We start from the raw sequence: 12,402 nt of genomic DNA, 5'->3' as shown, positions 1-12,402 counted from the left end.
TAATAGTTAAATAACAATAGCAAGGAAGTTCTATTTTGAAAACATTGTGGCATGGGAAAAAGAGAGATTGCTAGATTTGGAGTCTAATAAGATATTCTGAGTCCCAGGTCTTTTCCTTACTAGATATATCTATGGGCAAATGATTTCAGCTCTCTTGGATTTAAGTTTCCTCATTTGTAAAATGTAAATAAAATTCTTAGGTACTATTTCACAGGATCATTGTGAAAATGAAATAAGCAAATGCATGCAAGCATTTTGTAAACCTTAAAGCACTACAAAAATGTCAGTTGTTATTTACTGTAATATCCATCACTGTTTCTACAGTTTGTCACTCTTGTGCTTTCTTTTCACTTTTCTTTTTCCTTCTATGTTTAAGCTTTCATACCTTTTTTCATTGCTGCTTACCTATGGTTCTCAGGTTTTAAAACAATGAGGCTTGGATTTTATAGCTATCACCAGTTAATAAGATTTCCTCTCCTTCTGATAAACAAACCAACCCATACTATGTATAATCTTCAGTTCCTCAATTATTTTCATCCCATTTAAAACTCACAATTTTTTTTTATTATAGCTTTTTATTTACAAGATATATGCATGGGTAATTTTTCAGCATTGACAACTGCCAAACCTTTTGTTCCAACTTTTCCCCTTTTTCCCCCACCCCTTCCCCAAGATGGTAGGTTGACCAATACATGTTAAATATGTTAAAGTATAAATTAAATACAATATATGTATACATGTCCAAACAGTTACTTTGCTGTACAAAAAGAATTGGATTTTGAAATATTATACAATTAGCCTGTGAAGGAAATAAAAAATGCAGGCAGACAAAAATAGAGGGATTGGGAATTCTATGTAGTGGTTCATAATCATCTCCCAGAGTTCTTTCGGTGGGCGTAGCTGGTTCAATTCAATTCATTATTGCTCTATTGTAACCAATTTGGTTCATCTCATTATTGAAGAGGGCCACATCCATCAGAATTGATCATCATATAGTATTGTTGTTGAAGTACATAATGATCTTTTGGTCTTGCTCATTTCACTCAACATCAGTTCATTTAAATCTCTCCAGGCCTTTCTGAAATCATCCTGCTGGTCATTTCTTACAGAAAAATAAAATTCCATAATATTCATATACCACAATTTATTCAGCCATTTTTCAATTGATGGGCATCCACTCAGTTTCCAGTTTCTGGCCACTACAAAGAGGGCTGCCACAAACATTCTTGCACATACAGGTCCCTTTCCCTTCTTTAAGATATCTTTGGGATATAAGCCCAGTAGTAACACTGCTGGATCAAAGAGTATGCACAGTTTGATAACTTTTTGAGCATAAAAACTCACAATTTAAAAAAAAAATTTCTTTATTAAGCATCTTCCAGAAGATTAGGGATATAGGGAATATAAACTCCAGATAAGTGAACATTGTTATTATTATTATATATACCTTTCTGTCTCATCTGCCCCATTATAATAATTCAGAATCATGAAAAGTTTCACGGTGTGGGGGAAGGGGTACTGATCTCAGATTCAGAAAACCTGGAGTCCAGTCCTGGTTCTGATACTTCCTAGTTGGGTAACTCTAGGCAAGTATCTTGAATTCAGTTTTCTCATCTGTAAAAGGTGAATAATACTTACACAATCTACCTTGTAAAGAAAGTGCTCTGAAAATATTAAAGTGAAAAAAATCATATAAATTATTGTTATTATTGCTATTATAAACAACCTCAGAAAAATCACGCAAGGAGACATTTTGGGGGCCTATTCTATATAATAGTTGTACTGATAATTGAGATGATGCTATCAGGGTAACACTGATCAGATTTATTGATTGTACTATATTAATAACATTTCTAGGTTGTGCAATGGATAGAGCACCAACTCTGGAGTCAGGGAGACCTGACTCAAATCCAGCCTCGGACATTTGACATTTACTAGCTGTGTGATCTTGGGAATGTCACTTAACTCCAATCAGGCTTACTATTAGTACTGATAACAACATCCCTAATATTTGAAAAGGGAAAATTAAAATTCAAAATGAACAACAAGGTTAAGTATAAAGTAGCTCACTTAAAGAAAATAAGTCAATGAGACCAACTACAATATGAAGGAATTAGATGCAGGAGGGAAAAGGCTCAGAGTTATAATCATCACAAACTGAATTAGCAGTCAGCAAGTGCTCTCCCTTAATTGAAGTGCAAGCATTGGGAAGTAATTCTTCCCACATAAACTGTCCTGAAAAGACTACTAGGGAATTGTTGCAGTTTGGGCTACCACCATTTCAAATTGGAGATGAAGAAACTGGAGAGAGTATTCAGAAAATAGTGAATAATGATTAAAAGGCTAGAAAATAGATTCTGTCAGAAAAGTTGAGGAAAAATGGGGTTGCTTAGTCTGAAGTCAAAGCTAAAAGGCCTATTAGGGGTTTTAAAAGAAGGGATTAAATAAGAGGAAATGTGTTTGAAATCTAGCAAGTGATATTTCAGATAGGTCTAAGAATTTCTTGTCTTATGTAATAAAATATTGAAATGGATGATAAGGCTGTCTAAAGAATCTCCATTCCTGGAGATCTTCAAAAAAAAAAAAATAACACTAACTGATTTGTCATAGCCCATCTAAATATTCATAAAAACTGTCTGCTAGGGGCAGCTAAGTGGTGCAGTGGGTAGAGCACCAGTCCTGAAGTCAGGAGGACTTGAGTTAAATTTGATTTCAGGCACTTAACACTTCTTAGCTGTGTGACCCTGGGCAAGTCACTTAACCTCAATTGCCTCAGGGGAAAAGAAGAAAGGGAGGGAGAGAGGGAGGGAGGGAGGAAGGAAGGGAGGAAGGAAGGAAGCAGAGGGAGGAAGGGAGGAAGAAAGAAAGGAAGGAAGAGAGGAAGGGAGGAAGGGAAGGAAGGGAAGGAAGAAGAGAGGGAGGGAGGAAGGGAGAGAAGGAGGGAGGAAAGGAGGGAAGAAGGGAGGAAGGAAAGAAGGAAGGAAGGGAGAAAGGGAGGAAGGAAAGGGGCTAATTGAATTGTACCTGCTTAATAGCAAAGGACAGGCATAAGTCCTTTTCCAGTTGTAATTTTCTATGCTATTTAGGGATAGGGATTGACTTTTGAATTTCCTTTGTAAATTCTAATAGTGGTCTGCATTCAGTAAATAGATATCCAATTGATATTATTGGATAATGTTAAATTATATCACTACAAATAGCAGAAATTCACCTGAAGCTTATTCTCAGTCAGACAGCATGGCCTAAAGACAATGTAACTTATTTTAAAATATTTACATAGTTGAACATATTGATCATTCTACCAAGAGATGTTTATATTTAAGTCCATGATGTTTATGTTCTGAAAACAAGATAAAGATTCTCATTGGCAATATATAAATATCACAAATGTTTTGATTTTAAATGATGTGAAGCATATTCACATATATACTATTGTTAAATTCAAGCTTTAGCCAGCCCAAAGTCATCTTTCTATCAGAATTACAAAAGGACATGTTTTGCAAAAACTGGCTGTTCTTGACATAAACATCAAAGGTTTAGGATAGACAACAAAATACCAGCCATCTAATGAAGGTAAACTTGTACTAGTTATGCAACCCAGAGGGAATGACTTCCTTCCTTCCTTTCCTACTCATCCTTTAAAACTCAATTCATCCATTATGCATTCCTCAATTGGTATCAATCTGACCTTCAAACCTCAAAAAGAACTTTGTTCAGCATTCTTCAACACACTTAACTATAACATGAAATATTATACACTGGCATGGGTGTCTTACCTGCCTTACTGTCCTGGGAGCTTAAACTTATCTCCAGCAAAGTGTTTTACATATACTAGACACAAGACTTTTTTTGGTTGAATTAATAGATTAATTTTGATAGCACTGGATTTGGAGACCTGGATTTAAATGCTAGCTCTGACACTTTGTATTAGTAGATAAATTACTTAACTAATCTGAGCTTCAGTCTCCTCAATCTGTAACATGGAGACAAATGATACTTGTATTACCTATGGTGAGAAAAATGTTTTTTAAAACTTAACTAATTATATAATAGTACTATTTCCAAATCAAAGATTCTATAATTCTAGAGGTTTCTGTATAAAAATAGTCCTAGGTTTAATTTAAAAAAAAATTTTTTTTGGTCTAGACTCGTGATTTCATCAGTAAAGGAAATTACATCTATCAATTCCAACTGGCACTTGTTCTACCACTTAAAGTTTTAGAGAGTTTCCTGGACTCCAAAAGAGTTCCACGGTCACTCTGCCTGCCAATTATGTATTTGAGGCCAGATTCTCTTGATCCCTTATCCTTTATGCTACAGGTGTTAAGATTCTTGTTTTCAGTATGGAATCACCTATCAGAACAAATTTGATGTCACAGATGAGAGATCTGCTAGATGACAAACTCAATGAGGGAAGGTATCATCTCTAAAGCATTTCTCAAACTTCTCCAGAACCTAGCAGTGCTTTGAACAAAGGAGGCATTTAATAAACTGTTGATTTGTGAATAAATGAAAGAATTTTAGCTTCAGATCTATTTAAGAATTCAGAAACACACTGCTAGCTTTAATGTTCATCCTGCTCTAGTAATCGATAAGCTACACATATTGAAATTTCATTGTAAAACTATACCAACACCAACCTAAGAAAAATAAATTTTAAAATCTATATATTAGTCTAGAAAAGCTAATATTATATGTATATAATCTTCTTCCCCATCATTCCTACTCATTTTCACACAAAACAAGCTTTCTAAAGTAACAGAAAGCAACAGTATGGATAATATATAGAGTTCAGGGCTTGAAATCAAACAGATAAATTCAAATCCTCTTTTAAGCATTTCATAGCTATTGGACCCTAGGTCAGTCACAATCTTTCTAAGCCTCAGTTTACTAATCTGTAAAATGGAAATAACAACAGCACCTATATTGTAAAGTTATTCTATCAAATGAAATAATGTATTATTTTTGTTATTGGAGCAAAGATTAAAAAAAAAAAAAAAGCCCAGCAATACATCAAAGGACTTCAGAAGCAACAAGATAACAGTACTAAATCTTAGTGCTGTAGAAAAGTTCAGGTTTAAGATATAATAAACCTGATTCTCTAGACCAGTGGTTCTCAAAGTATCGTCCTGAGAATCATGGCAGGTCTCTGAAACCCTTTCAGAGGATCTAAACATTCAAAGTTAGTTTTTATTTCTAATATGATAAACATCTATAATATGACCCATCTAAACAAAAACTCTTTGGACAGATCCTCAGTCATTTTTAATGGTATAAAGATATTGAGAATAAATGTTTTGAGAACCACTGCTCTAGATTATGATTGGGGGAGAAAATGTGCCTAAACCTAACCTCAGATGTCCTCTAAGGACTGGTTCTAGGAAGGATGGCAAATGATCACCATTTGTAGGTCCTACTGCCGTGCTTAAGTGAAAGGCCCTGCACTTAAGTCAGATTAGAGGCATTTTCCCAAGAGGAGCAATTTCAGCTATGGGTAGTATTTAATTAAAAGAAAAATTTCCTTAAAAAATGAACTCTCTGCCTAAAGAAGTTCCTAAAAATCATTAGAAATCATTTAAAGGAGATGTGAAGGCCAAGTTTCATGCTGTGAGGAACTGGAAAATGGATGACCTCTGGGATCCTCCCCAATTCCAAGGTCCTAGGATTAGATGATCCTAAGAGTAGCAGCCTTCCAATTTCTGCTCATTGATTTTCTTTCTTTTATTATAACCAGATGTGTGATTTATTGAGACAGGGAACATCCAAAAGCAACTAGCTGGTGCAATGGATAAAGCACTGGCCCTGGAATCAGGAAGTCCTTAATTTGAATCCAGCCTCAGACACTTACTAGCTGTGTGACCCCGGCAAGTCCCTTAACTTCAACTCCTTTAATTAAAAAGAAAGAAAGAAATGTAAGAAAGAAAATTATTTGGGACACTGAAGGGTTAAGTGACTCATCCAGAATCACACCGAATTGTTCAGAAGCAGGATAGGACTTAGCCCCTTCTGACTTGAAGCCTGGCTATTTATTATGCCACTCCTACCCTGATGTGTTCTAATCTACTCTGAAGGTTGCATTAAAAAAACAAAAAAACTAAAAAAACACCAAACCTTATTGAAGCCAGCTGCTATAGGGGAATGAGTCTCTGAATAATACTGATCAGCATAAGCTCAATGCAAATAAGAGAATCTGGAAAGGTAATACAAAAAAAGTATTTGCCTTTTATGTGGGTAGAGTTTTGCATATTTCAGAGATAATACATAACTTAAATATTATTGATTTCAAAATGCTTAGAAATGTTTATTTTGTAGAATACAAAAGTTTTAGAACAAAAATAAAATTAGATCAGGTTTCTAATCAGAATTTTTTTTTACAGTTTCACTGCCTAAGGAGAATGAAATGAAAGGGAAAGTGCTAAATGGAAAACATTTTTATACATGCATATTAGTAATACAAGAAAATATAACTGATACAATTGATACAAATACAAAAAAAAATTGAAACATAGAAAAAATATCTTTTGTTTCCTTTAATGCTAAATGGATCTAAAACTAATTCTTGAAACTTCTGCAATTTCAAATAGATTTCAGCATCTCCTTTTTATGAAGTTTTGTTCAGAGAGTTCCCTTAACATAAAGTCTGTGCTTGCAAGCAAGTCATATTTAAAGTCCACTAAATCCTAATTAATTTGGAATTTGAACCCCATTGATTCAGAACTCATGATAATTTAGACCTGGGCTCTACTGATGTTTACCCAATTTGAACTACATATAGTTTTCAAAAGGTTGACTAAATACTAAATAAATTAAATATGTAAACAAAATGGGGGTAGGTGGGTGAGAATGAATAAGGAGAAAGGATGAAAGAAGTTTAAGAATATAATCTGCTTTCAAATATTTTAACCATTTTATCATCATTAATTCACAAAACAGTGCTATTTCTAGGCATCTTAGCTATCTTTAAAGTAAATCCAATAAGACTTCTACTTGGAACACTTTCTTAGCCATTATTAGCTCCTACTATTGAAAATAACAGAAAGTAATATAATTTCATTTCTTTCTAAACATTCATCATCTCAGACTTTTCACTAATTCAAACTAGCCTTCCTTCCCATTGTTTCCAAACCAAGCTTCCCTGTATTTTAAACATGAAGACCAACCAGTAGAAGTTAGTCACTGTTAAATTTTTACTTAAAAAGCCTATGTATGCCAATTCACTGTTTCTCAGAATACTTCATTCAAACTCTCAATCCCTAATGTAATACAAGTGCATTAGAAATCACTTTTCATTATGTATATAGTACACAGACACAAAAAATTTAAAAACACTTCTATTTAAGACCCCGACATAAGTAATATTTTTTATGAAGGAATAATAATCAAGTTATTGACTCCAATCAATATATCCAGGGGAAAAAGGAGGAGGCTACAATCCATCTTTGGAGACCTGGAAGCAGTAGGCCTTAAGTAAATATAAGCAGTATTGATACATAATCCCTGACTATAGTGGACATCTGTCCCCATTAAAGAATCATCGCATAATCTAGCACAATTGACAGCCTCTTTCACAAAGACCAAGCCCTGCACTTTCTAGCAGAAGGATCCTCAAGTAGGATAAACTAGTAGAAGGTTAAAGGGAGGAAAAAGAGGTTTGAATGAAAATTAAATCGTTACAATTGGAGAACTGAATTATTTTAATAATGAAGGTAGAGCATAGATATGATTTGTAGGAAACTAGGTTGAAACAAAAGATGACATTAAGTCAGGATAAGGGAAAATAGGCACATGAGAGAGCAAAGGAATTCTCTCCTACCTAGCTATCTTTCCCTCCAAATTAAAAAGTCAGACTCACTTTGAGGCTCATGAAAAGTTAATAAAGAAGGGATTCTTATCCAGGGGCAAGTGTCCTATGAACATAAATATAACTATATCATGAGAATAGCAGAGAGATATAGGTTGGTTCATATGTACATTAGCAAAAATGAGAATGCCACTTTCCACTGTACTTAAAAAACTGTACTTAAAATTTTAAAGTTTCTCCACTTTCTGTTACCTTTGTCACAAAAATTAATTTTTTTTTGAGAAGATGACTAAACATATCCTAACATACATACACAGTCTGTTTTCTAGGATTTTAATTCAATGACAAGTCCCTTCTGTAATGCTCACCCTGACTGTCCAGCAGAGGGAGTCTCAAGGAGGTACTTAATAAAGAGAAAATTGTTTCATTTTAACACTCCAGACAGTTCTAGCATTGACTGTGGCCCTTTTTCCATAAATACAGATTAACAATAAATAATCTACGTGGCATCTTCATAGATTGTCCACACATCCTTGTGGGATATTCAATTCTGTTTTACAGCATGATCAGAAATTTTGTTTTATTTTTCAAAGGACTAAATGGACCTTGTGTTCTTCAGAATCAAAGAGGAAAGCCCCTGGAATAACATCTCTCTGTGTGTTGCCTTCTAAACAGCCCCTTTGTTTCTAAGAGAGTCTGAAAAAAAATATTTACAGTCCATAGGTTATTTACAGCCTTGTTATCCAGAGCCTGACTGGCAACTTTATTCCATCCAGAAATCTAGTTCATTTAGAGTCCTAGAACTAATAACAGATTTTCTTTTCAGATAAGTTTTTTTTTTTTTTAATCAGCCTCTCAGAGTAGAGATAAAAGTATTAATGCTCTCCCCGTTACCCTCACGATGACTATCCCCTGGATTTACATAAAGGATTAAAATTTCTTTTCAAGTCTTTCCTCGGGCTCACGAATATCCATTTAACCCCCACATTTGCCACTACATCTTAAGAAAGAGAAATAGAGCAGAATAGATTTTTGCCAAATCTGTAATGTTGTAATTTTACAAGAATTTCATAAGAAAAAATATATTAAGACTATAATATGGTTTAGAACCTAGCATAGTTTTAGTTTTATTTAATTCATTTTATACATATTTTAAAACAGGCACATACAACTCCAAAGTGGGGAAAAACTAAGTTGATTCTCCTCTGATTTCTGGCTGGAAGGTGACAGGACTGAAAATTGGGGGGGGGGGGAGAGAAAAGAAAGGGATGGGGAAAAAGGTACATATTTTTTTCGATTTACATTTCCCCCACCTCCTCTCTTCCCCCTCAGAACAGTTAATCAGTGAATGATCCAGCGCTGGAGAAGGTGCACAATGCAGTTTTACTTAGACCTGATTAAGACATAGGTCTTCACCACCCACCCCGCTCGAAAATGCTAACTACATTTTCTCTAACACACGCTAATGCAGGGAGATTCTGGTCTATTTCATTGTTCTGCCTGGAACTGAAACAGGACTTTTTCCACCTATCTCCCCTTTTCACCACCCAGCTCTGTACGCAAATCTCCCCCCCCCCTTCAGCCCGGCCTAAAATGTGAAACTCCAGCGAGCAGGGGGTAAATGGGGGGGTGGGGGGGAATGGGACAGAAGGAGGTGACGAAGCGTAGTTAGGAACTGAATGGGGGGGGGGGGTTTAAGAGAAGAATTAAGTGAAAAGATTCTCACGGAAATTTAGGGGGATGAGGGCCAAACTACATCACCTTTATTTATTAGAAATAATAAATAAAAACATAGCCCTGTATCTCCTTTTCCTTGAAGCATAACACCCCCACTACCACCACCTTGGAAATAAAATCAGGCTGAATTTCAGGTTTTGGTCCATATCTAGGTAAGGGATGGGGGAGGGAGATGAGATGGGGGGCGGTGCGTTGGGGTTAGGGGTTGAAGAGCTATTAAAGGGACCGAAGGAGGTGAAGGGGCGTGTTGGGGGAGCGGGGGTGTAGAGCAGTTGAATGAGATATAAGGGGGGCGCGCGGGTAGATGGGGGCGCGTGGGAAGATAAGAGGGCGCTAGGACAGATGGGGGTTCGTGAGATTAGGGGGCTCTTGGACAGATGGGGGCGCGTAGGCAGATCTGGGGGCGCTCGGACAGATGGGGACGCAAGAGCAGATTAGGGGGGCGCTCGGACAGATGGGGAACGTGAGCAGATCAAGGGTACTCTCGGACAGATAGGGGGAGTGGACTGAAGGGGGGCTCGGACAGAACATGGTGGGGGAGGGGGCGTGATCCCAGGACGGGGATGGGGGAGCCGAGGAAGGAAAGAAGGGAGTCTGAGGACCGGTGGCCAGTGGAGGGGGAGGGAAGGATGGTTAGGGAAAGATGGTGAGGGGGTGGGAGAGAGGTCGGAGCGGGCGCCAGCTTACCTTCGTACATGGGGGCCATCGGGGCCAGGATGTCCGTTATTCATGGCAACGGAAAGGAGAAAGCGAAGCGAGACGTCGGCCCCCCCAAACTCAGTCGGAATCTGCCATCTTGAGCCTGGGTCTCGTCCGCTCGGGCTCTCCGCGCCGCCGCCGCCGCCGCCGCCGCCGCCGGGCCGCCCGCTCCCGCATCACCGCCTTGCTTCTCCGGGGAGGGGGGGAGGGGCGGGGGGCAGGCCGGCCGCCCCCTTGATCCTGGCCATGCAAAGCGGCACGGGCCGGGGGGAGGCGGGAGCTGGAGGGGGGTCGGGCTGGACTGGGGGTGGGGGAGTCTCGTCCTCTCCTCTCCCTCTTTGAAAAGCAGAATAAATAATCAATAAATAAAGGCCTGGGGCGGCCGGGCGGGCGGCGGCGACGGGCAGGCCCACGGGAGGCTGGCGGCCGCGGGGGCCCCCCCGAGGTGGGTCCGCGTTGGGGGGGGAGGGAAGAGGGAAGGGGGAGGGAAAGGGGGAGGGTGCGCGACCAATCCCCCGTGCTCTCAGCTCAACATGTCTGTGTGTGTTGGGGGGTTCGGCAAAAGTTGCATTGGAGGAGAGAGAGGAGAGAAGAGGAGAGCAGAGCGAAGGAGACCCGGACCAAGAGAGAGCGGCCGAGGGGAGGAAAAAAAAAGCGAAAGGGGAGTTTGCATGTAATCGAGCACCGATGTCACGGATGAGGGAAGGGAAGGAGGAGAACAGTGGGAAACGGAAAGGAGAGGGGGAGGGGCAGGGGGAGGGGCAGGGGGCGGAGGACGGGGGAGGGGCAGGGGGAGCACCCGGGGGAGGGGCAGGGGGAGCACACGGGGAGGGAAGGGAAGGCCCAGGAAAAGTACCAAAGGAAGCGTCTGTACAATCCTAGAGATTTTTTTTTTTTTTTTTTTTGTAAAGATTTGAGTCAGAAGGAAATCGCCCTATAAATCTCCTGACAAGTGTACCTTTGGTTCTTGGAAGGGAGGTGGGTGATGGGGTGAGAAGGGGAAAAGGAGAGGGGAACGAGAGTGAAATACGCTGTATTGTATGTAGTAAGCACTTAATAAAAGCTTGGTGAATGAATGCAATAAATAGAAAAGGGCCGAGGGAGTGAGCAAAAAAAAAATGGGGAGGAAGAGGGGAAAGAGGAACGAGATTGGAATACGTTGTCCTGTACGTAGTAAATAACTTAATAAGGATTTGCCGAATGAATGAAACGAACAGGAAAGGTCTGGCTGGCGTTAAAAGAGGTGGTTGGGGGTGGGAGTGGGAGTGGGGTGGGGTCTTTGATGCTTGAAAGGAATGGGAAAGGACCGAGGGGAGAAAAAAAGGGTGTGGGGGAAAGGAGGAAGAGGGATGAGACTGAAATCCTCTGTTGCTCGGCATATAGTAAGCACTTAATAAAGGTTAGTTGAATGAATGAAAGGAATAGGAAAGATCCGAGGGTGTAAAAAAGCGGAGGTGGAGGGGAGTAGGGACAGGAAGCGGAGAAAGGCATGAGATTGAAATATTGTACGTTTGATACGTAATTGACAATGCTTAGTTGAATGAATAAAAGCAATAGGAAAGAAGTGAGGAGTAGGAAAAAAGAAAAGGGAGAGAGGGACAAGATTGAGAAACCTAGTCTTGTATTCAGTAGATACTTAATAAAAGTTAGCTGAATAAATGGAACTAATAGGAAAGTTCCAACCGGAGTTTTAAAATAGATATTTGGGAATTTAAAAAAAAATACTGTCTGTGGATTACAACTAAGAAATAATCTCGTTTTCTTCTAAGCGTAAAATGAAGAGTCTCTAAGAGCCCTTCAAAGTCTAACTAAATCTTGTGATCATTTAAAAAACAAAAACACCTTTACATTCTGAAGTTTCACCTAAACTTATTCTCCGGACTCTCAGATTTCAGCCTAACCTTTTTCTCCCTTATCTTTTCTTTACCCACCCTAACCTCCAGCCAAATTACACTCAAGTCTCAAGAGTACTTTCACCTTCTACCTAGTATTTTTTGTTCCAGCCTTTTGCTTAATTACCTTTGCTTAAAATGTTCTTCCCTTCTCCTCAATCCTGGAATAATTCCTACCTCAATCCTTCAACACTTGGCTCTAATGTTGTCCCTCAGTAACTAGCTCAATCTCCATCGTCCAAGCAAGATTGTGATCTTTCCCATTTAAAAAAT

The 12,402-nt window shown here is 38.9% G+C and overlaps 1 protein-coding gene across 5 annotated transcripts in view; it reads right to left on the bottom strand.

Annotated features, from left to right (window-relative positions):
- Positions 1-10,402, bottom strand: part of HIPK2 (homeodomain interacting protein kinase 2) — a 279,859-nt gene extending 269,457 nt beyond the window's left edge. For 2 of the 5 annotated variants that reach the window (XM_051963527.1, XM_051963528.1), the window contains exon 1: positions 10,226-10,401. In XM_051963527.1, the coding sequence (XP_051819487.1) occupies positions 10,226-10,244 (19 nt within the window). In that variant the 5' untranslated portion in view covers positions 10,245-10,401. Of the gene's footprint in view, positions 1-10,225 lie in introns of all 5 variants that reach the window. The other 3 variants (XM_051963523.1, XM_051963524.1, XM_051963526.1) reach the window with 2 other exon arrangements.
- Positions 10,403-12,402: the final 2,000 nt, after the last annotated feature.

The sequence above is a fragment of the Antechinus flavipes genome, chromosome 5 (genome assembly GCF_016432865.1).
Source record: "Antechinus flavipes isolate AdamAnt ecotype Samford, QLD, Australia chromosome 5, AdamAnt_v2, whole genome shotgun sequence".
Lineage (NCBI taxonomy): Eukaryota > Metazoa > Chordata > Mammalia > Dasyuromorphia > Dasyuridae > Antechinus > Antechinus flavipes.
The sequence above is the reverse complement of the archived record's forward strand: the minus strand, read 5'-3'. Positions and strand labels throughout refer to the sequence as shown.